A 23,986-nucleotide genomic window follows, 5' to 3' on the forward strand; every position below is an offset into this window, starting at 1 on the left:
ATTTTTGCACTGTGGCTACCCCATCCCTTTGGTGGCAGCAAGCTGTAAATTGGCTTGTCCATTTAATGAAGCCTCAGCCACGCTCTCTTCGTGTCTTAATTGCCCATCTGAGCAATGGGAATAATAGCAAGTGCCTTAATTCACAGGCCTGCTGTGAGGATAGGTGTCTTAATAGCTGTAAAACCTCCGAATACCGGGCCAGCAGGATCCTCTGATCACCATAGGTCATTAACTATCTAAGGCAGACTCCTCCATGAGGGGAAAGGACTTAGAAAAGTTACCTGGTTTACATAGTCGGTGGAAGTCACATCACTGGTTTTAGAGACAAAAAGCCTCCAAATGTTGAAGTATGTTTTTCATGGTCTGATACAAAGCTACTTTTGAAACAGTCTTTAATTTAAGCAAGTAGAGCACAACAAAATTTAATGTAAAACGTGACAAGGTGAGAGTGAATGTTATTTACACCAAGATACTTGCAAAGGCCCTCAGCAGAACCAAATCTGCTCGTCACCAGGGCCAGAGGGAGAGGAGGAGGTCAGACTGATGCGAAGCACTGCATGGGTACATACTCTTCCAAGCACCTCATTCCTCTTAACCAGCAACAGCCACCTTTGCTGCATGCTGGCACAGCAGAGATGTGGCCTGGTGACCTTAGACACCTGCTTTTTGTCTCTGTCTTGGTTTGGAGAGTGGGCACCAGCTATGGTTGGGAAGAAATTGTGTCAGGTTTGAGGAAGGGATGTATTTTCCCAGCAATACAGGCGTTCATCTGTATCATAGAAGTCTCCTAAATAGGCATCCAGGTTAGGAAACAATGTGCATCATCTGCCAGCAGTTTAAGGTCATTCATCTGAATTTGGCTAGTGAGCAGGAGACCTGACCTGGCTATGGGCACAGGCAGCCTGGATGTCTGCAGCGTGCTCCCCCAAGCCAGCAGCAGTACGTGCATGGAGGTCTGTTTGCACCCCCAGACAGAAACATGGCATTTTGTTGTGGGACGCCTGAGGTTTGCCTCCTTGGTTCATCAGGGTATTGAAGCGTGTGAGTTAGGCCAACGGCTGACTGTTCATGTGCTTAAAATTGGAGCTGTCCTGAAGTGCCTTGGACATCAGATTTGTTTGCTATCCTCTGGTTGAGTTTGCAGGTGTGTGTTCAGGTCCTGTGAAAACCCATCTGGCAGTTTACAGGGGTGGTTTGGTTTCAAAGGAGGTGTGTTGAAATTCCTGCTTCTGGAAATGAGGTTTATGTTTCCGTTGCATCGCTGTGCAGGTATTCAGCGTGGTGGGCTCTAAGATGCATTTTTGTACCCCAGACGCTGCTTTTCGGCTTCCTTCAATAGCATCTGGCACCATGGCTCAAGACTTTCCGTTCAGGAAGTGAATATTCTTAGGTGTTGCAGTTATAAGTCAGATCTAATGTTTTAAAAGGGGAAATTATTGTGTACTGAAGCTTTTCCTGGTGGTGCAAAGGTTCAGACTGTGTAAGCAGTGTCAGTCTGGATGACTTGAAGCGATAGCCTTTGTGTTCACTGAAGCACAGACGAGTGGAGAGGGAAACGGGGGCAGGAGAGAAGAACAGCAGTGTTTGGGGGGCACGGTTAAAACCATCCTGTGGGTGGGAGACGTTACGCTAGTCTGCTTGTAGTGTTTTATCCTCTCATCTGTACTCCTTATCGGGGAATGTGGAGATACACAGAGAAGCCCTTGGGGGGGGGAAGGAAAGTGGTACAGTGACTCATCAGCTTTATAAATCACAAACCATCTGCGTTTTTCTAACTCGTCGTGAATGAGTCAAAGGGGGAGGTGTACAGCTATAGACACACACAGGTTACTAATGTTTTGTGTTAATTATTGAACTCCTTCGTCTCTTTTGGGAACTCCGTAGACTCCTTCAGTGCTGCTGTTGTGTTGGATGAGGCTGATGCAAGGGATGCTCCCCATCTCAGACAAAAAGTGATGGCCAGGCATCCCCATACGTCTGCACATATTCCTTATCTCGTTCAGACCTGACATCCTAATGACATTGATTTCTTCTCCTTTCTCTTTCCCTCAAATCTAAACCCATCTGAGAAGCGGTCACCAAATCGCCTCCTGGCCTCAGCCTTCGCTTCTTCCCCTCCATCAGGTCCTCTGGGCGCTTTTCTCTCTGTTTCGTGCTGTGCTGTGGGCCACGTGCTGCCTGAGCCAAGAGATGCGGAGTTTCGGGGCCTACTTCTTGAGAAGTGAAAGCTGCTTCTGAGAAACGTAGAGCTTATTTCTACCCTGCAGCCATGCAAAAGGGACTCCCAGAATGTGCATGTGATTTTTATTTTGTTTTCCCCTTTACAGTTCACCCACAAAAGTGTTTGTGAGTGCTTTGATAATTTTACTTGAGGGGAAAAAAAAAAAAAGACCCTCAGCTGACTAAAGGCAGGGTGCTGTGGTTCCCAGAGCAGAAAAGTTTGCCAAGGGAGACAAGAGGTGTAAGAAGTACCGAAGCAGGAAAACTTCTGTACTGTTGCTTAAGTTTTGTAAGCACATAAAGAAATCAAACGTCTTATTTCTGTCATAGCCCATCTTCTTTCTGCTTTGGAGGCATTTAACTGATAGTGTCCCTATAATAACAATAAATCTGAATAGAGAGTATATGTAATAGTATCAAAAATAGGTAGTAACATAGAAAATGTATACAGCTGTACCCTGTCTAGGTGGCGGTGTCATGGAATGATGACACGAAGGAGAAAGGGGGCCAGATGTTCCCGTTACGATGCTTGATCTTAACAAATGGGAAATGATTACTAAAAGTTGATCAGACAAAAAAATACTTATTTTAACACCTCCACCTTTCCCAGAAAAAAAAAAAAAAATCACTCTTTAAAAGCAAGAAAAGAAGCTGAACATTCAAACAGAATAAACTATTTTTTTCCCTGCGTAAAATCAAAGGTGGAAACATCCAGGTTTTACCCACATAGCTGAAGATAGTGTCTACAGATAGTTTGTGGTTTGTGTCTGTGAGTCTCTTGTCCTCCCATCACATGGTGCAGGATGAAAACTCAATATGAAGAATTAGTTAAATCCAGTGACTGTAATCCAGTCCAATGATGAGGATTCAGTGAGCTGCACAGACAAGTAATTAAACTAATTAGAATGAATGTTTTTATAGTGTTTCTATTCCTCTCTTAAGAAATCTGTTGGTCTTTATTTCTCTCTTATGAACATGCAAGTACCCACCCTAGAAGTAAACACACCACTGATTAAAGGAGATCATTTTGACAGGGTACGTGACTAATCTTTGGAGCTTGCTGCCCCTGGAAGCCATTGATGGAGGGCGTTGGACAGAGGTTCAGCCCCCCTGCGGGTGTTGAGAACATCTGCTGGTGTACCCGGCTGTATCTTGTATGGGTGGTTCATACATCTCCTTGCTTGGAAGAGGTCAGTTTATATTTTTCCTTCCCAAAGGAAAGAGCGAGGCCCCAGGAACACACCACTTTGAGTTTTGAGTGGGCATAGCCATAGGTGCCACTGGGACTTTGGGTCTCTTTCTGCCCCTGAGCATCTGCGACTCTGGTGGAGGGCACCAGCTAAACCGGGTGTTCAGCAGGACACCAAAGCAGGTACCTTTGGCAGAAGCCCACACTACAAGGAAAAAAGCTTTTCCCAAACTGCGCCAACTTCAGAAACCAATGGGAGCTGCAGTCCTTTTGGGCCGATTGCAGTTGTCCACGCACCCTGTTTAGTGTGTAAGCTATGGGTTGCCAGCCCTTTTTCCAGAGAAGAAAGCAGTGGCTGGGAAGCAAGAAAACCTGGATTTTGTCCGCATCCCATTGTGATGGTGCTCTCCTTCCTGCTCATTGCTTACCCTGTCAACTTGGGTGCATGCCCTCCTGGAGAGGGACCCTGTCTTGGGTGGGACAAGTGACCATTGCTACAATATAAATATTGGCTCAGGGCATGAACTAGTCCATGGGGTGATGTTTTTCATCCTGGGTAGATAATTCTGTTATTTTCCAGAGAGAAAAAAAAAAAGGCAAAATCAGGCCTAATCCATATTTTAGCAACTAAACTTAAGCATGCATTTAAAAAAGGAAGGGGGGAGGGGGAATAAGCTAGCAATTGCAGATTAGTACTTTAAAATAGAAAATTCACAGCACACGATGTTCAACTTCCCCTTTTCTGGGAAGGGGTTGGCCACTTGTGTTCGTACAACGTGCAGCACAGAAACCCCACCATTTTCCCCATCTCTTTGGCTTTGCAGCAGCGTGAATGAGAACATTTTAGTTCAAAGGAATAGCCTGTGAGCAGTGTACTCTGAAATATGCCTGTTGCACGGTACTGCCTGACACAATCTATTCTGGTAAAACCTACAGAGGTGTGGGGTTTTTTTTCTAGAATAGATTTTTTTTCTAGAATATCTGTGTTTTCCAGAATAAGTTTCTTTATGTCTATACAGTGGTCACATCGCAGCTGAGCTGTTAATGTAAAGAGGCAGCTTTCATGTGGATTGGCTCAGGCACACAGTTCTCCAGGGTTTTCTACTACTGCTGGTGCCTTTTGAAATCCTGTTTTATCCAACCCTCGGCCCATCTCCACCAAAACCCCTCACTTTTGTTTTATCTGTGTATTTTTACAGAGTCTCTCAATGACGGTGCTGTAGGGGTGCGAGGCAGAGACGGGATATGCGCTGGGTTTGCTTCCGCCCTCGTTAACAGACGTGTTGATATCCAGTTTCACATTGCTGGGGAAGTCGGGAGTCATGGAGGCAGTTTGGTTTGCTGATCGCCTTTGAAAGGTGTCGGCCTCTCGTCCTTAAAAGACAGAAAAATTATCAATTGCTGCTTTTCTGTAGACAAAAATTCATTGCCACAGCGCCCTGCTACAAACATCTAAATGGTGATTTTTTTTCTAATTAGAAATGTCTACACCGACATAAGCGAATTGAAAATGTATAGCACTTTCAAATTTATCTTTTCGCATGTCTGCAAAAATTATTGCTGTAACAGTCTGTATACCTCCCCTGGTTAATTCAGCTTGCAGAGAACTGCAGAAGTGTCGGAGCTCTAGGCTGCTCTGACTTGCTTTTTTAAAAGCTCTGCTCTAGTTCACAAAACCTGCCTGCCTTTCTGTGGTTTTCTTTTGCGAATCATTACGGTCCTGATCCATCATGCAGGAATTATTTTCCCTGGTTTGCTTCTGCTTATTCTCCTGCATATAATTAAGCAATGTTTTTAAGTGTTTTATCACACTGGAGAGCAACAGCATTTTTTTTGCTGTGCTAGCTGATGTGCTTTTTGATATTACTGTAGCAGCTGCCTGCTAAAAACAGTTGTGAGGAAGGAAGAACATCACCCTAGGCATGTTCCTCTTTAGCACCATGAAATGTGCATCTCACCTCTCATCCTTGGATTTGTAGGAGAATAACATTACCACAACATTAATGAATGAGAGTTCAGTATCTCTGATATGGAGCAGGATGGTAGCTCTGCCCTGTGCTGCATGGTTTGCATTGCCACAGCCTTCGTGGGGGAAGAGTAGCTGGTCTTGGGAGGGTTATGATGCTGTCAAGGACTATCAGTTAGTTTCTGCTCTGCTCTGAACTCTATGGGCATGACTTCTGGGCAGCCACGCAGGTTGCAGTCAAGTGTTAAAAGCAGAGATGCTCACAGGGACACGTGCTTTTGAATCCTGGGGGAGCCAGGGACCCGCAAGCTTGGAAGGTTACAAGAGGGAGAGGACTATCATTGAAGCTAGTCAGAAATGAGCAGACCCACGAAGGTCCATTGTGGTGTGGCTGGTCACACGTCCTGGAAAGGGTGGCAAATTCTTCAGCTCAGGAAAAAAGTGGTGCAGGTGGTGTCTCTGCTTTAAAAGCAGCCTGTGGTGTTTGCAAGGCGGTGGGCAGCAGGGCCTGGCGGGTATCTGAGGGCAGAGCATGGCATCCGTGTTGAGGTTCGCTGAGATCCATTTACTGCATGACAAAGTAGGATAGTATCCCAAAAAAAACCCAGGGACTGAAAGACTTGTGTCCGACAAGTCCTTGCTAATGAGCTGTGGTTGACGCTGCGCACCTCCTCTGTTTATTCCTACTGCATCCCCCAGCTGGGGACGAGGCATAGGAAAGCTGTAAGGAGAAGTTTGTACCTTTGCGATATTAAACATCATGTTCAAACATGAGGGAGGGGTTTTTGCTTTTGGTGTTTTGTGGGGTTTGGGGTTTTTTTTTGGCGGGGAGCATGTTAAATTACAAGGGCATGATTTACTGTTGATTGTCCTATGTAGCAGAGAGGATGCTGTCCATGGGGAACAAGCTCCTAAGCAGTAAAGCAATAAAATGCTCCTACCCTCTTTAAACATCAGGTGGCCCTTGCAAATGAAGCCCCTGAAGCTTCCCGCTTATTTGCAGGTATCCTCACGGTGGTGGTTTTCCCGCTGTTCATTTTCGAGTGAGGCCAGGTGCTGGGAACTCTCTGCTAGCACAGAGCAGAGGAAACCAATGCAGTGAGATGAAAAATAAGAAAAGATTTTATTGGCAAATCACACGAGCTTCACTGAAGTGTTTTCATTTGTGGTTTTTTGGTTGGGTTTGTTGGGTTTTTTTAATAAAAAAAAAAAAAAGGCAGGGTATACCTGTGAAAAGTAAAGATCCTTTTGCACTGGATGGGGGGTTCAACCTGTTTCAGCATCTGCTGTATTACTTTCTTCCAGCCCTTGGCTGGAAGCAAAATGCAGCACAAAGTGCTGATATTTCTGATACGCTTCTCCCTTTCTGCTAAAGTTAAGGTTTTCCCTGCTTTTTAATTTGACATCCCTTCTAATTTGGTTGTCTTTGGACAGCCTTTTTAAGACTTATATTTTTAGGGTACGAGAGAAGACAGACAGCATCTCGTTCTGTCTCTCCACTGCCCTACCACTTCCCCAGCCACGGCTCACAGGGTTTTGGCTAATGCTTTGTGCGATTGGGCTGTCCCAGCTGCCATGGAAAATTCCCACTCTACCACCACCTCACAGGAGCCGGTGTGGGAACACCACTGCAGAAAAGGAGTTCAGTCTCTTCCCAAATATTTGGATTTTTTGGGGAGGGGGTATAAAACTAGCTATGTGCACAAGGGAAAAGACAGGAGAGTGTGAAAAGACTTCAGTGGTTTTGATTTCCTTTTCCCATCCCTTTGCTTGCGCTGTACAGTTATCTTTTGCTGCTGGAAGGTGGCATTGCTACACAGGCAAACGTTTTCCACTGCCAGCCAGGCCTAAAAGCATGGTTTGTTTTCCCTGTGCGGTTCTCCGCAGTTTCCCTGCTCTGGGCCAGGTGACCGGGTGGGAAATGTGGCGTTTCCTCAATTGTGCACAGAGTCGCCAAAGTCATTCTCACGTTGGATGCTCCAGAGCCATTTTAACAGGGGTTTGAAAGATCAGAGGAGTGTGACTGAGTTACTTCATTAATTAAACAAATGAAACAAATTTCAGAAATTAAACAAAACCAGACTAGGGCCTCTCTTGTAACTGCTGTGACACGCTTTTGGAGTGACACGTTTAAAAGAATATGTTGCTTCTTGTGTGCTCTGGTCCCAGATGGCTTTGCTGAAGCAAAGGAAATCGAAAGCTCTTGTTCCTGCACACGGGCCTTTTGTGGTTTGGTTTGGACCTTGTTCATAATGGCAGCTGCCTGCTCAGAGCCGAGCGCTTTTGTTTTTTACCTGTTTGCCTTTTGCTGCTTTGTGTGTTTACTTTTTTTTTTTTTTTTTTTTTTTTTTTTTTTTTAAACATTAGGTGGCTTTTTTTTTTCCCCCAACCTCCTACAGCATGGAAGACAAGCGGGAGATGGTCCAGGTGAGCTGGAGGGGTGAGGGCTGCCTTCCCTCCCCGTACCTGGGGACTGCTCATGGGGCAGCCACCAGCAGCACCCCTGCACCCCATACCTATGGCCACCCCACCACGGCAGCAGCCCAAAAAGGAGGTCGGGGTCCCTTCAGGGTCCCATCCGTAATGAAGCACAAAGCGTCAGCCAGACCCAGCTTCAGGGATAGAGGTTGTCCTGTCCCTGGTGCAGCCCCATTCCTCAAGTGCTGGATGTGAATTTTGTCCCTTGAAGTGACACATATGCCCTGGGCAGGTGATGGATGAAGTGTGGCTTGTGTTCCCATCCTGATGCGCTGGTTACTGAGCCCTGACTGTTGCTGAGGGGTGTCTTCTCTTCCCTCTAAGTTGGAGGAGCTGAAGCATGGTCATTTAGCAGCTTTGTCAGGAGCAACACCGTGTATTTAAAGCTGTCCGCTGTGGCTTTGATGTTCTGGCAAGCAGCTTGTGTTTGAAAGCTGTGAGATGCTCCTGGTGTTTCCTCTGATGTCCTCGGATGAGACGTGGCAGCCCCTGTAAACGTATGTGATGCAGCTCCCGGAGATGTGCCGTGGCAGGGGTTTGTCCTTCTTGGCAACTGTGCATTGATTTATCCCAAATGACATCCTTAGTGAGGTCCTGGAGGGGCCGTGCCTTGGAGGTCCCAATAAACTCTCCTCGCTCATGCAGGTGTTTGGCCTCGTTCCCCTCCCCTCTTTCAGGACACAGGTTGAAGGGACAGAGACAGTCTCTGGCTGGTCGTGAGCCCCCCAAACTGCACATCTTAGACGGAAACTCAGTGGTTTTGTTACTGACCTCCAAAAAGAAGCGTTTGACTTGGGCTTGATTTCTGTGGCGAATAGTGATTCTCAAGTGGCAGAAAAACTATTCGAAGTGTAGAGTAGCAAACCAGCAATTGGACATGCAGAAAACCACTCTGTGGAATAGAAGAGAAGCAACAATCTCTACAATTTTCTAGTGAAACTGTAGCAGACAGAATTTTTCATCCGTCCACCCATTTATATATGTTTTGGAGGGACCTTGGCCCTTCCTCCATATCAGAGCATCCTTGCTTGGGGCAAATCCTCATGTTTTCATGAGAGACGGGAGCTCAGCACAGCAACTCAAGGCAGCTTGCTGAGCTTCCAGAGAGTGGAGAATTCAAAACATTTAGTCTGACTTTTAAGAAACCTTTGATTGATTCAAAGTTGTAACCTAGATGTTTCTCATTCTCCACTCTCTCTTCCGTTACATTCCTTTATCTTTTTGTTCTTACCTCTTTCTTCCTTTGTGGGGGTGGGATATTCAGTGAAATATAAATAAGCCTTGCTCTGTCTTTGATGTCTTTTGAATTTTCTTCCTTTTGCTGATGTTGCCACATGAATTTTGCAGAAGGTCATACATCAGAAAAGGAGGAGACCATTAGGTGCAGCTGTGAGGCCTGTGAGGGAGAGCGAGTCGCGGAGCAGCATCCCAGGAGCTGTGGCTCCATCTTCATCTCCGCCACCATCCCAGGGCACTGCCTTGTGCCTCCCTTCCCTCATCTATGAAAGTCAACATCACGAGCACGGTGGGATCTGCAGGGCAAAGTGAGGTGACCTGATCACCTTCACCCTGTTTCTGGCAGCAGTCGGGCTTACAGAGGCCATTCTGCCCCCTTGTCTCACTTTTTGGCCTGTTTCAGCCAAATTGCATACGAGGGAAGAAGCATCAAAGGTAACTAATTTTTTGGAAGCATCATTAAAAATGGGTGGCCAGGAAGATGGACGTTCGGATAGTTGCATGTTTGTCTCTAGCTTCTGATCCAGCCTGCAGTGGGATGCAGCAAGCCACAGATCACAGCCAAAATACTCTGTGGGAGGATGATTGTGAGGGGAAGTAGAAAGGAATTTTGAAGGAATATGTGGAAATAATAGAGGCTATTCAGTGTAATCCAGTTTAAAGATCAGTCGGCACAAATCTGTAGAAGACCAGGCATCGCTTCTTCCATGGTTCATCTGCTTGTTTATTACTAAAAGGGAGAAGGAAAAAAGGAAACAGAAGAGAAGAGGTTGGCTCAGAGGTACTAATACTTTGGGGAGTGACGGTGACAACATTGGTGATCCCAGGTTAGAGGGAAACGGCACTGTGTCATCCTGACCGAGGCAGAGCCGTAAGCCTGCGGGCAGCCCATCCCTGTTTCATGTGGCTGAGCAAAGATGCTCCGTTTCCCAGGGAAGCATCCAGAGCTTAAGTGCACCGGTGAAAGTCAACCAGATGGTCCAGTGCTTCACTGAATTGGAGTGAGTGTGCAAGAGCAGCCCCGATCTGTCAGGGCTGGGAGGTTCAGAGGCAGCGGTGGCTGGGAACACAGAGCACCATGTTGTTATTCTGGGGCATCTGCAATACAACAACTAGTGTCTCTGCGCAGCGTCTTTTCTCTGGTGCGTGTTTAGTGTTTCACAGCTTGTGTTTCGCAACTGCCTTATCTGCAAAGGTGCTTCATGGAGAATTTGCATATGAAGCGCTTCGTGTATGGAGAATTGCTTTGTGCTGGGTTTAAAGTACATAGAGCTGGAAGCTGCCATCCCTGCTCTTACACGCAGCTGGAGCTGCTTCCTCTGGCAGTATGTCATTTTGAGTTTCCATATGTACAGGAGTGGTATGATCTGTGATGGGCAGAGTAGCAGAAATATTCTCTAGAGACCTGCAAAGTATACATCAGCGGCAAACAGAACTGAGAAGTTAGCGTCTACTTTTGGAGCAACTATTCCTGGTTCTCGTGCCAATGCGCAAGGGAGAGGAGCAGGTTCAGGGACAGCACTGAGGTGGTTATAAACTGTCTGCTGATGTTGGATCTGTCCAGATGTAACTGCAGTGGGATTTTATCTTGTTTGATCTTCATGGGCACTGGAAGCATCTTACTATTTACAGGCTTCACAATGAGAATATCTGCCTTTGGTTAGACATGAGATCGTAGAATCACAGAATGGTTTGGGTTGGAAGGAACCTTTAAAGATCATGTAGTCCATCCCCACTGCCACGGCACATCTTTCATTAGATCTCTAGTTCAGATTCTCCATTTAATATGCTTCTACAAAGTCAATGCAGGTCTTACCCACTCTGCAAATCTCCACTTTCCACCCTCCTCCAGTTTGTGGAGTCCAGTGCCTCCCCCACCCCATCCCAAGGACTCCTTGATTGTAAAAGATGAGTTTTCCATGAGGACTGGAAGTACTACAAATCCAGAGCCCATCTGATCAGGAGGAGTTACAAACTGGAGTCAAGGATTGATTAGAAAAGGCATCTTGTCAAATAGGAGAGCGATTTTTTTTAATTGTTTTATTTTCAATTAGTGAAACTGTTTTGACAACTAAATTTCCCTCCTTCCCTCCACCCACTCCTGATGAGTGTGGGTAGATCCTAAAACAGCTGGTGTCGTGTTTCTTTGTGGTTGCTCTGACTGATGTTGACCTCAGATCCTTTTAAAAATATGTTTTGCAGAATTCTTGCATTTGGGAACTTCCAAAACCACTTTGACATATGAATCGTGCTTAAAAATGGCTTTTTTTAAATTCTGTAGGGAGTGAAGTGCACAAATCAGCGCTTGATGAGAATATCCGCAGGGTCTTGGGAAGGGACCCTGTTTAAAGGGTATCTAAGGGCTTCTGTGACCTTTGCTGGCTACCTCTGTCAATATTGAGTGAAAAATGGTGTTTTAAGGAAACTTCTGTTCCAGAAATGACTTGATAGGCCTCCATAGATCTGCTGCAGTTTCTTTGAACCCACCTCTCAAGACACAGACCTTTGAAAACATTGATTTATATTAACTCTTCTTTCTGCCTTTACTTTTACAACCTAGGCAAGCCCTATAGCTTTATTTAGAAATCACCCATCATTAGTAACCACAATCATTTAGTAGACATATTTACAAGGTAAGTGACAGTGGGAAGTAATTAAGTTTAATATAAATCGCACTCAATTTCAAATCTGCAGGCTTCAAAATAATAATTAATAGAAACTGCAGCTTCTATAAAAAGATGCAGTATTTATAGCAGTATCTTCTTTCTTTTCCAGCTAAATGCATTGAGTCTAGCGGAGATTAAAATCCCCTGTCTGTTCCTTTTATTTATTGCAAAGCCATTGTCTACCTGTGGCGCACTTCACTGCGAATTATCCACTGCTTTTGTTCTTTGTGAGGAGATTTTTACTCTTCGAGTTGATGACAGAGAGGAGGAAGAGTTCAGCATTGTCCAAACCGGCCTTTTAAATGCACATATCTTGAGCTGTGGCTTTCTGCTAAATCTGTGTTTCATAGATCAGTGCCTAACGATGCGTGCTTTGTCTCACAGGTGTCATGCAGCTGACAGGTCTGCTGGCGGAGCTGATGGTCATAGCCGGGCTGGAAATTCTTCATTAAACAGAACAGAGTAAAATAATCAAGGAAGGTTGGAGCTGCTTGCAAGATTTGTCGAGTTGATTGCTCACCCTGTCTAAAAAAGTCATCGTTTGGGACAACAGCCCGCTGCCAGCAGCTGCCATGGCTAGCAAAAGAAAGTCAACGACTCCCTGTATGGTACGAACTTCTGAAGTCATGGAGCAGGAAGGCGCTGAGGCCGTAGAGGCTCCTAAAGAGAAGGGGGCTGGCACACCACAGCAGGACTCTAAAAAAAATCGGCCTTCAGAAAGCTCAGTCAAAGACTGCGAAGTGGTTGAGGCAAAGCCCGCAGCTGAAAATCAGTCTAAGAAACCCCAGGGTGGTTACGAGTGCAAATACTGCCCTTACTCAACACAAAACTTAAATGAATTTACAGAGCATGTTGACACTCAGCATCCAAATGTCATTCTTAACCCCCTGTATGTCTGTGCTGAATGCAACTTCACAACCAAAAAATACGATTCTTTATCTGACCACAACACAAAATACCACCCGGGAGAGACTAACTTTAAACTGAAATTAATTAAACGCAATAATCAGACTGTTTTAGAGCAGTCCATTGAGACCACTGCTAACGATGCCACTGTCACCAGCGGTGGGCTAGAAAATGCAGAGTGTGATGATTCACTTCATGGGGGAATCAGTGCGAGTAAAACACCAATGATGAAACTGGGAAAGCCTAAAGGGGAAACCAGGAAGGGTCCCAAAAAGCCAGAAGAGGGAGTTACGGAAAACCACGTGGATGGCGCACTACCCCGCATCATAACTGAAGCCACTGAAGCTATTGCTTGTATAAATGGAGACCTTCTCCATGATGTGTTAGCCCATGTTATGCCCTCTGTACAGCTGCCACCAAATATTAATCTTGTCCCCAAGGTCCCAGTACCTCTGAACAGTACCAAATACAACTCTGCACTGGACACTAATGCAACCATGATCAACTCCTTCAATAAATTTCCTTATCCAACGCAAGCAGAGTTGTCGTGGTTGACAGCAGCATCAAAACATCCAGAAGAACAAATCCGAATCTGGTTTGCTACACAACGTTTGAAGCACGGTATAAGTTGGTCTCCTGAAGAAGTGGAGGAGGCAAGGAAAAAGATGTTCAACGGTACTATCCAGGCAGTTCCCCAGACCATCACCGTCCTGCCAGCTCCTTTGACAACTGCAAAAATGCCCCAGCCCATCATCCAGACAGCATTGCCTTGTCAGATACTGGGCCAGACTGGTCTGGTTTTGACTCCAGTGTCAAATGGTTCAACCGTTTCCTGTTCACCAATTACGCTTGCTGTTGCCCCAAACCAGGGGCAAAAGAGGACAATACAGACCTTATCAAATGCTCCAGAGGCCAAGCGTCCTCATGTAGTTCAGGTGCCTGAGATCCCTGCCAAGTTGACTGCTGTACCACTGACACCAGCCAGTGAGCGAAAAAAGACGAAGGAGCAGATAGCAGAGCTGAAGGCCAGTTTCATGGCAAGCCAGTTTCCTGATGATGCAGAAGTCTACCGGCTGATCGAGACAACGGGTCTCTCCAGGAGCGAGATCAAGAAGTGGTTCAGTGACCACAGGTACAGAAGTCAAAGGGGCATTGTGCACATCCCTGGGGATGCTTTAGGGAAAGATCAAATAGCACCTTCAGCTGGTCGACACGGACGTTCGTTTCACCCATACACAGATTTTACTCCCCAGAGATTCAAAGAGAAAACCCAAGAGCAGCTTAGGGCCCTTGAGGAGAGTTTCCTAAGATGCTCCTTTCCTACCCAAGGAGAATTGGACAGACTTCGAGTGGAGACTAAGCTGAGTAGGAGGGAAATAGATTCATGGTTCTCTGAGCGGAGAAAGATAAGGGACAGCATGGAGCAAGCCGTGTTGGACTCAATGGGATCATACAGAAAAATTAAAGAACAAGGAACTCCCAATGGTGCAATAAGCCAGGCAGAACTGCTGAGTAGCTCTCAGCTCCCCGGTGCTTTATCTGGGTCCTCCACCACGTTTAAGAAAACCCAAGAGCAGATTCATCTACTGAAAAGCACATTTGCAAGGACCCAGTGGCCAACACCCCAGGAGTATGACCAGTTAGCTTCTCAGACTGGGCTCACAAGAACTGAAATAGTTCGCTGGTTCAAGGAAAACCGGTCTTCACTAAGATCGGGGTCACTTAAATGGATTGACCAGTACCAGCAGCAGTATGTTGTTGATGGTCATAACGAGCAAAGCCAGAAAAAGGGATCAAAACACAATGAGAATCCAAAGAATGGTAATGAGGTGTCTCGGCAGCATTACCAGGAGCATAAAAAACTGAATGAAGAGAACGGGGGGAAACCGGTGGTGAGAGCAAAAAGAGACTGCGAACCATTGAAAGACTCTTTGTTGGGGAATCAAGCGGAGGGTACGGACAGGTTGGAGTGCAACAGCCACGACGGCCACGGCAGTGAGGAGAACGAGGAGCCAGCGGAGGTCAACTGGGTGGAGGTGACGGTGGGCGAGGATGACGCTGCATCGGACTGTACAGACAGCTGGAGCCAAACGGCACCTGAAGGCCAGGCAGAGCTGGCGGACTTTGACTCTGAAAGTATATCTGGAGACAATTCCCACGTATAGACAGGTAATGCTGATGGTGCCCTGTTTTTCTGAGCCTGCCTCTGTCTGGGTGTGCTTCCAGCATCCTGTAGCCCCTCTTCAGTATAAATCCCTGGAGACCATCCGTGACGGATCCTTGTGCCTGCTGGATGCCTGAACAAAAGGGAGACCCATCCTGCTTGTAAATTAAAGCAACTGCATGGTAGGGGAGGGGTTAGTGCCGTTTGCCTTGTTTCTTGTCTGCTTGCGGGTCAAGTCCTGGATAAGGGAGACTTTTTTTTTTTTTTTGGCAATAAGTGATTAAACTTTCTGCCTTTAAATGACCTATGTAACCTCTGCAGCACTCGATGTAAAAGACACCAGCTGAGCCACGCAAAGAAATAGTAAGTAACACGAGTTGCTAATACCCCCCTTGCTAACAGGTCATTTATCTCCCGGGAATAGAGGCTGTGCCTGGTTTTGCACCTCGGGTCCTTCCTTTGCAGCATCCTGCCCTGCTCAGAATAAAAGGTCACTGGGGGAAGGGCCCAGGACAAAGATGCTTCTTTATGCAACGGCAAGCAAAAAAAATGTTGTGGGGACTGAAGTGGCTCATGCAAATGTGCTCTCTTCCTCTTGCAGGTGAGAACGGTCTCCAACCTCCCTTTGTTCCGCTTGCTCACTCTAGAGGCTTAGGAAATGCCCCAGACTAAGCTGTGTGGGTGTTTTCGCAGCTCTTCTTCACAGGATCTTGAATTTAAAAGCAAGCTGCAGGGCCTTTATCTAAGGTGGTTTTATACAATCTTTCACAGTGAGAAAGGACCTTACGTGGAGAGCCAAAGCCTGTTTCTGATTACAGTTGCACGGGTATAAATCTGGAGCAAGCACCATCAGCGTTCCTTGACTTGCATTTCTTGAGTTCACTGGAGCCTGTAACATTTTGTGCTGTGTGAAAACCCAGTCTGTCTCTTCCAAACTGGAGTCTCCTTAAGCTAGAACTTATCCCACAGAAAGCTCAGCCCCTTGCATTAACAACCAGAGTGGGAGAACACCTATTCTAGAAAGAGTTAGTAGTTTTCCGATATCTAATAGGTATAATATACTTCGGCGTTTCTTTAAACATATATATAAAAAATATTCAAAATAAAAATAAAAAAAGGAAATACAAAAGCCAGAAAGTCCCTCCACGCTTGCACTGAAGACTTACTATTGCAGCTGGCAGTACTTGAATTGAACTACTCTTTGTGGCAGAGGTGCGGTTTTTCTTAGCAAGCCCTGCTGGCGAGCCTAGGGCCCTCCGCTTTCTCCTTGTGCAAAACTTGTCCAGAAGGCTCCTGGACATTTTCTCGTGAGTTGAAAAGGGAAACCCTGCAGTGGTTTTATTTTGAACTACGAATTGTGTCGGCTAATTTTGAGAAATGTTATCATGGCATCTGTGTCGCAAAGTATCTTAAAGCTCCAGACTGCAATGCAAGGCACTGTCCCGCGTTACGCCTGCGGAAGTTGGTAATTAGGGATGTAGGGATGTGAGGAGCAGGCTCTGTTACCTGTGTGGCAAGGGCAGCGATTAAAGGAGGAAGGACACGGGAACATCAGCCAAAGGCACGCTGGGGTGCCAGTGCTGTGCAGCCACATAAGAAAGGAGAGCCAGGATCTGATCTTCCTTTTAAAATCAAATATGTGATGAATAAATGCGTTGTGGGATTATTATTTTTTTTTTTTCAGGATTGTTATTCCAGATCATTTCCCCCTTCCACCTATCAACGTTCATACTGAGGAGAGGGAGCAGACCAGGGGCTAGGAGAGGGAATGGGGAGGAGGGCAGGAGAGGGGGGGACATTGCCTGAAACCACTATTTCTTACAAACCTCTTGCACCATGAACACGAGCTCTGCAACAACCCTCTTCCAGCAGCGTAGGTTTGGTGCCTGCATTTTTGTGCTTGCAAGCAGCGTAAGGTACGTTGGGGTGAACCTCCCGCCTTTGTGCGCTGGCACAGATGCTGACCATAAAGCTCCAGGGCTGTGGAGGTGCTCAAGTGTTATCAGAGAAGAATTTTAATAAGAACTTTGATCTCACTTAAACTTCCCCTGTGTTATCTTTTTGATGAGGACCTTTCTGGTGGCTGGTGGTAAAACACTTACTGAGAAGAGGTGCACTGGAACAGGGCTTCTGCTGCGAAGACCATGCAGTGAGATCAGAGAACCATTTCGTCCTCTGCTCTTTGCCCACATCTCAGCATGCTGGCCTGAGGACTTGACAAAAGCCCAAAGTCTTTTTCATTTTCCTTTATTCTCCCTGTACGTCTCAGCCCAGAAATGGAAGTGCCTGCTCTCCGGTGCCCGCGTGGAGGCATTGTTACAGGCGTTGGAAGCTTCATACCCCACACTGATGGGACCCGTGGAAAACTCCCAGCTGCTGGCTCCTTTTTCCTTCAGGATAAGCTTTTGCTCTTATCTTTGGGAAGCCTATCTCTTACAATTTTTAACTAGAAGTTTGGTGTTAAATTAACAAGGTATTATCTTAGGTAAGATCCAGAGTATGGCTCAAAAGCAAAGACTGTGTAAGACCTGATGGAGAGCTGGTTTCTGCCTGTTGTCATATAAAAGTCTGATTTTTCCTAACGTCATACCCCTCGGTACCGTAGAGGGGTTGTGCCACTGTCCTGGCTGCACGCAAGAGGTAGACTGAAGAGCTGACAAGGGACTTCTCCTCTTGACTCTCACACAGCCACAGTCATTATGTGAAACTTTCACTGCTGAACCCTACATCGGGTAGAAACGCGCTCGTTTGATATTCGTGGTGTTGCTGTTTTCTCAGCTTGATATGCGTAGTTTAAAGTGGACGTTTTTCAGTGATCAGTCTCCATGCCCCTGTTGCTGGTTGAATTTGTGTGTGGCTTCTTTAAAACGTGACCATCTTGGTCACTCCAAGACCATCTTGGTCACTCTCTGCTCCAGTGTTTAGCTTTAGGAGTTTCTGAAACTATTAGGGAGTATTTGTGCTGCAGTTTAGACAGACCTTATGCCTTAGAGAATCGAGTTTTTCAAAACTGATCTGTGTTCGGCAGGCTCTGCTGCTGCAGCTAGTGGGAGCTTCATGAGTGCCTGGCTGTGGTTGAGAGCAGGATTCACGCCAGGCCCTGAAGTACCATCCCTGGGCTAAGAAAAGGCTCTGAACAGTGAGGCTGGGAGGCCTGTCCCCATAGGGTACTGGGGCCTTCAAGATGTTGAGTGGGCGCTGTAGGGTGCACAAAAGCCATCACTGAAAGTGCTCCAGATGCTGCGTAATGAAGCCTCACGTCCCTCTTGCAGTGAGACCCAACTGCTCTGTCAAGAGAGTGCTTTAGTTCCTTTTCCGTCAATAGCGATATTCCCGCCTTCCAACAGCACGGGTCAAAATTAGATCTGTTGTCCCCATTTGCGCAAGCCTGACAAACAGAAACTGGTCCTAAATTAAATACAGCAAATTGCAGCTCAGCCATGAGAGCGGGACCAGAGTGTGCCAGAGTGGTTGGCAGCTGCCGTTGGCTTTCTTCACAGCATTGTCTCCCCGTGGGGTTTTCCCAAGATCAGTATTTCCTCAGCCCAGAGCTTTTGTTTTTTTCTCAGAAGCATACTTTTTTTTCTCACCACCACCACCTTCACTGCCGTAAACTCTCTTTTTTAGAGTTATTTCATGAACTCCATTTTAAGCCCAAGCCCTGCAAGATGTAGGCACAGTGTCTATGGCTCATAGTGGGAGCAAGGTAGGTAGACACCTCAGAAGATGCATGCCCTGGCTCTTGATGGCTGTGACCACTGCTGTGTGGAGATGTGTCAAAGGAAAACCATGTCTGGGAGTTGCACACCAGGAAAAAAAAAAGAGTCCAAAGGAAGTCACCCCTTACTTCTGCTGTATGCATCGGAGGTGGTCGGGGTCCTCTTGGTGCCTCCAACCCCTTTTGCACCACTCCGGGAGCTGAGAACACTCAGTTGCTGGTGGCCCACTGCATTCCTCGGTGTTGGAAGCCGGTAAACGTGAACAGTACTGGTGTTTCCTTCCCTTTCTCTCCAAATTCTTATTTTTCGTGTGGTTAGGGTTTCATCCATAAAGCTTAGCTATAGAGCCCATTACTGGTGTTGGGCTCCAAGGCGCCATCCTGAAATCAGTGTTGGATTGACCAGTGGTTTTTGTAGAACTTGGGTCAGCCTAAAGCATTTAAGGGAGTGAGGCCGAAGTACGGAGGAGTTGCCATTTCCCCTGAAACCAGTGAGGTGTGTCGCAGACCCAAGCTGTAACGCAATGAAGGACTTCGGAGGGGGAAGTCCTCCTACACGACGCAGCAATTAAAATTTTCCAGTGAATTAGGAGGAGCAGGGGGTTGTCTGAGGAAAGGTCACAAGGAGGAGGAGGACTTTTGCCTTTGGAGTTGGTGCAAGCCCATGCCATTTTAGTGGCCTGGACCGTATTGGTTTCTGCATTGCAGATGCCAGACAGAGCTCGCTGCTTTTGTGGGAAATAACAGACCTGGTAGCAACATTCATAAAAGGTGTGAAATAACGGTTAGCTCAGGTTTTCGATAAGCACTGGTGCAGGATGGGTGAGGAGGAGGGTATGGGAAAGCCACCTCGTGCTGCTGTGTGCAGCTCCAGCCTGAGTAGGTGCTTGCATGTTTACGCTTCAGTGGGGAAAAACACATTGAACATAATCTTATCTTAGAGCCCTTGCTCTGTGCTGGGAACTGGGGATATGCGTAGGTGGGTGAGTATTTGAAGGCTGGGGTTTTTTGGGGTTATTTTCTAATCACTGGTCCATGGTGCAGCCTTTATGTAGGTGCAGGAGTCGTAGCGTAGTCAGGGAGCTGCTCTGCAGAGCACAGGCACATGCAAATTTTTTTCCATTCTCTTGCGGTTTGTGTAGTTATTTTTTTAAATCATGCCAAAAAAGTGTTTAATGAGAGGATTTACAGGAGAAGAAAGACCTGAAGTCTTCTTGCCTTTAATGTCCTCTGTCCCTAACCCGTGTGCACATCATCTTTGAGCCAGCCGGAGGGTCTGCCCGAGGTGTATAGTGATGAGGGATCAGGAGAGTGAAGGCTGGGCTGTATGTCCCTGGTAGAAATCTACAGGGGGTTGTTGGCTGGGTGTTACATACAACAAAAATCCAGCACCCTACCGCAGCGTCGGGCTGCGATAGGGATAGGCTTCAGGGTATGGCTAATACAAAATACAGTGCTGCCGTGTGTGGAAGGGTATAAGCTGGACACTGTGTTGGCGGCTCAAATAGTTGTTCGCAGTGCCTTCAAAAATCATATGCTGCTTTTATAATTTTTTTCCAGGGGTACTCCTCAGCTGCACTGTCCTGACGTCGAAGGAGAAATGCTGTCTGAAAATAGAAGAAAACTATTTTCCTGCCTGGGGTGAGATAGCGTGTTGCGACTCCAAGTCTCCAACCGCACTTGCGGAGGCACAGCGAGAAATACTCTTGTGGAGCATCATCATGGGATCGTTTATAGTGCCAAAGTCCTACTACTGCATTAAAAAAGAAAAAGAAGGAAGGAAGAAAAAAGGGTCCTTGTACATAGGTTTCTCCTTAGCTTCTCTCCCACCCACTTTCCTGCCCAGGCTCTTCCTCTACTGGAACAGATTTGTACAACGTGGAAATTTTGTTAACTTTTTAATAGGTGCAAGTTATTCTTGCATATAATGCCATTGCAAAATTTGGGGGTTGGTTTGGGGGAGGGGAGGGAGAGGAGAATTTTTTCTGACGCGTTTTAAGAGAGATTTGTAATCTTTTGGAGTCTTGTTGGTGCAGATCAACACCTGAGCCCAGGTCCCCATCCCGGTTTACATTTCAGCCCACTTAAATGAGTTATGGGGTCGGGGAGGGTCGTTCTGGAGTGGTTGGGGTTTGTTGGGGTTTTTTCTTGTTGTTTTGACTTTTTTGTTTTGTTTTATGGCCACCTGCTACTGGTTGAAGTATTTAAATCTCTGCTTTTCCGTGCTCCTACAAAGCGAGTCTTCTCCAGCTCCTGTTCTTCACTTTTCACAAGTCAGCCCCGGCCGTGGGTCTCTGAAGATCTGGCTAGAACGCCTTTTTTTTTTTTTGTTGGGTATTTTTTTTAGCACTTTTTGTTTAAACATGCAGTACAACCCCCAGAGGGGTTGTAGAGAGGAAATTAAAATGCTTCATAATCCGAACTTGTTTGTGTTTCTTCAGCTGGTACAACGATGGACACCGTAATCGACAGTCTGCCCTCCAGCTTTAGATGTTGTAGTGCACAACAGAAATTTCTGATTAACCCTTGCCACTAAATTTTCAGATCAATCTTAGGTTCCCGAGTGCACTTTTTTTCAAATACTGCTAATTTGGATTTGTGTGGGGGTGTCTGTCCGTGCACGTGTGAGGAGGAGGAGGAGGGAGAGCGGAGCGTGGGTACGTAGACGAGCAGGTGCAAGAGCCGTCCGGTGCGTTCCTCTGACGAGCTGGGTTCGGAAAACTTACCCACCTTTCAGTACGCTGCACAAATACAATGCTAGGGAGTTTGAATAAATCCAACTTTTCTAACTTGTTGCTCATTTGTTGTAACTCAATAAAACAAAGGCTAAACATTTTGGTAACCTTTTTCTCATCTCTTTTTTTATTATTATTTTATTCCCTTTAAAACCCAACCTCAGCCCCCACCAGCTCTCCTTGCTGCACAAGAGCTCAGTGTCTTTAGAGCCACGATTAGGGTTTTAGCTGCTTTTGCAGTAATCGGCTTGGCAAACACTAACCAGATTAAGGTGAACTGGGTGAACTACTGATGTTTATTCCCCTGGTGTTGAATGGCTCTTCCCTGCGCGAGGGGGTCGGATACCACCTGGGACCGGGGATTTGGGAGGCGCCTTTACTTCAGTTGCAGTCACAACCTAACGAACGAATGAATGAAACCATCCCCATGACTCACCCCTGTGGAATTATTTTTGTTAATCATCAGCACAACGTCTAAGTGTGGAGGGAGGTCTGCAGTGGGCGGCGGCGAGCGCTTGGTGACTTTGCTCACAATGAAGCTGTCTGGTTCATCGATGAAGAGGCGTGAATGGATGGGGCAGCACTCGCGCTTGCTGCGTTTGCGTGTCAGGGGCCAAGGGCAAGCGCTGGGGAGCAACCTCGGCTCCTCCGTGGGCGACGGCAGCCGGACGGGGTGTGTGCTCGTGTCCCATCGCACGTGGTGCTGTGCATCGCGCTCCTCTGGGTGACTGCACAGTTGCGTCTGTACCCCCCGCGTGGGTTGTCAAACCGATGGATGCAAGCGTCAGGTGGCCAAAAGGAAAATGCCTCCGAGGAGGCTCCCCCAGGACTCCCGAGTTGTAACTGAAACTAATTGCCACTTCTGTCTGCTTTGCTTACATGAAAGGATGCTAATATTTTAATTGCCCTTGTGCATAGTTTTTAACAGCCACTTGGCGGCTTAATATTCCAGTTTGCGTCTCCCCTGTCTGCTGTGCGCACACGGCTGTGTGTCTGGAGCCCTGACCTACTTTGCTTCACCAGCAGCGCTCCCAGGGAGCTCAGCAGGAGGTTTCGGAAGAACAAGACCCACCTGGGTTTTCTGTGTTGGTGCAGCCCCAGACACGGCGGGATTAAGGGCCGGGACTGGGGCACTTTTAACATCTCTGCAATTCAAATAAAACAATAGCAGCGGCCCTGGAGTCTGTCATCACGCAGATAAAGAAGCTGAAGCTCTCCCGCAGCAAACAAACAAACTGGGAAAAGACCGGCACGGCCTTTGCCGGCCCCGGCAGCACCAGGCAGGGTTGTGCAGGCAGGTTGTGGTGTGATACAGAACCTTCAGGCACCAGCTTTCATCAGGGAAAGCCGATCCGGTGGCCCCTTGGTTTTTTGGCTTAAATCAACCCAGGTCCCCACAAAGATTGCTTCAGTGTGGCTGCTGGACCGGGTTCACAAACTGGGCGTTGCAAGCAGGCTTTGTTTTTAATTAATACCGACGCAGTGACTGCGTTTCTCAGAGAGCGCAAGCGGGGAGGCACAATCAGGACATTGTTTGTTCACGGCGGCCATTCGGGACGGCCCTGGCCATGGGGTTTGGTTGCAGACGGACGAGAACAGGCTGCCGACACCGCAATTCCTTGCCTCCCGGGGCAGGAGCCTGGCGTTTGCACCGCGGTGCGTGGCTGGGCAAAGCCCCACGGTGAGGAGATGGCTTGGGACAGCCCCTCCCGGGCAGGACCCCCGGCACCAGCAGTCCTTGGCCCTCAGGCTCTGATTGACATCTCTCACAATGTGTTTTAACCCAAGTCTCTTGAAATGTCCTAATCGGAAGAAATCTAGTTAACACACACAAAAAAAAAAATTTAAAAAATGAAATTTTTGCACTTGCGCAACACTTTTTTTTTAATGTGGTTTGTAGAAATAAAAATACCCATCACAGAAGCCAGGAACAACTTGAATTAGGTGACCTCTGCTTTCGTGATTTAGGCTGCTTGTATGCTGACAAGAGGATGGGTTTTCATTATATACACGCTTCACTTCTGCCTGGTCCATACGACGCTGGAAGGCTGCTCTCGGTAAATGAGCTGCCCTTAACTCCTTACTGCAGTCAGAGAGCCGGGGACTCCGAGCACGGAGTAACACAGGTACAATTTAGGACCTGTCAGACAAAAGCTTTATTAAATGTGATCATGGTGAGAGACCGCTTGGCCAGCAGAGAATAACAGCATCACGGAATGGTTTGGGTTGGAAGGGACCTTCAAAGATCATCTAGTTCCAACACTCTGCCATGGGCAGGGACACCTCCTATTAGACCAGGCTGCTCAAAGCCCCATCCAGCCTGGCCTTGGGAAGTTTGGCAGCAGAAACTTCAGCGTGTACAAACCTCTCTGCAGTCCAAATGTTTCATTTTTCATAAATCCTTTTTTTCTCTTTTTTTTTTTTTTAAGAAAAAAAGCTGAAAAGCAAAGAGCGCTTTTTTTTTCTTTTTTTTTTTTAAGAAAAGCTCTTTGCTTTTCAGCCACATCGCTGCAGAGGGATCACTCTTGGAAGAAGGGGAGTCACACCACCACACAGACCATCACAGGCTGGGGGAGGCGCTGGGTTATGCAAGAAATCTGAGTGATTATGAGCATAATGATGATTAGGTGGTGATAACTTAAAATCTAGGTAAACCAGCAACCAAGATAAATAACATTTATGCATTATATTCACGATTAGCAGAAATT

At 46.8% G+C, this 23,986-nt stretch overlaps 1 protein-coding gene across 3 annotated transcripts in view; it reads left to right on the forward strand.

Annotated features, from left to right (window-relative positions):
- The window catches only part of ZHX2 (zinc fingers and homeoboxes 2), a 76,184-nt gene extending 54,852 nt beyond the window's left edge, over positions 1 to 21,332 (forward strand). For all 3 annotated transcript variants that reach the window (XM_063327476.1, XM_063327475.1, XM_063327477.1), the window contains 2 exons: positions 12,140 to 14,830; positions 20,104 to 21,332. In XM_063327476.1, coding sequence (XP_063183546.1) covers positions 12,328 to 14,826 — 2,499 coding nt within the window. In that variant the 5' untranslated portion in view covers positions 12,140 to 12,327 and the 3' untranslated portion in view covers positions 14,827 to 14,830; positions 20,104 to 21,332. The remainder of the gene's footprint in view (positions 1 to 12,139; positions 14,831 to 20,103) is intronic.
- The last annotated feature ends 2,654 nt before the right edge of the window (positions 21,333 to 23,986 follow it).

The sequence above is a fragment of the Chroicocephalus ridibundus genome, chromosome 2 (genome assembly GCF_963924245.1).
Source record: "Chroicocephalus ridibundus chromosome 2, bChrRid1.1, whole genome shotgun sequence".
NCBI classification, from domain to species: Eukaryota; Metazoa; Chordata; class Aves; order Charadriiformes; family Laridae; genus Chroicocephalus; species Chroicocephalus ridibundus.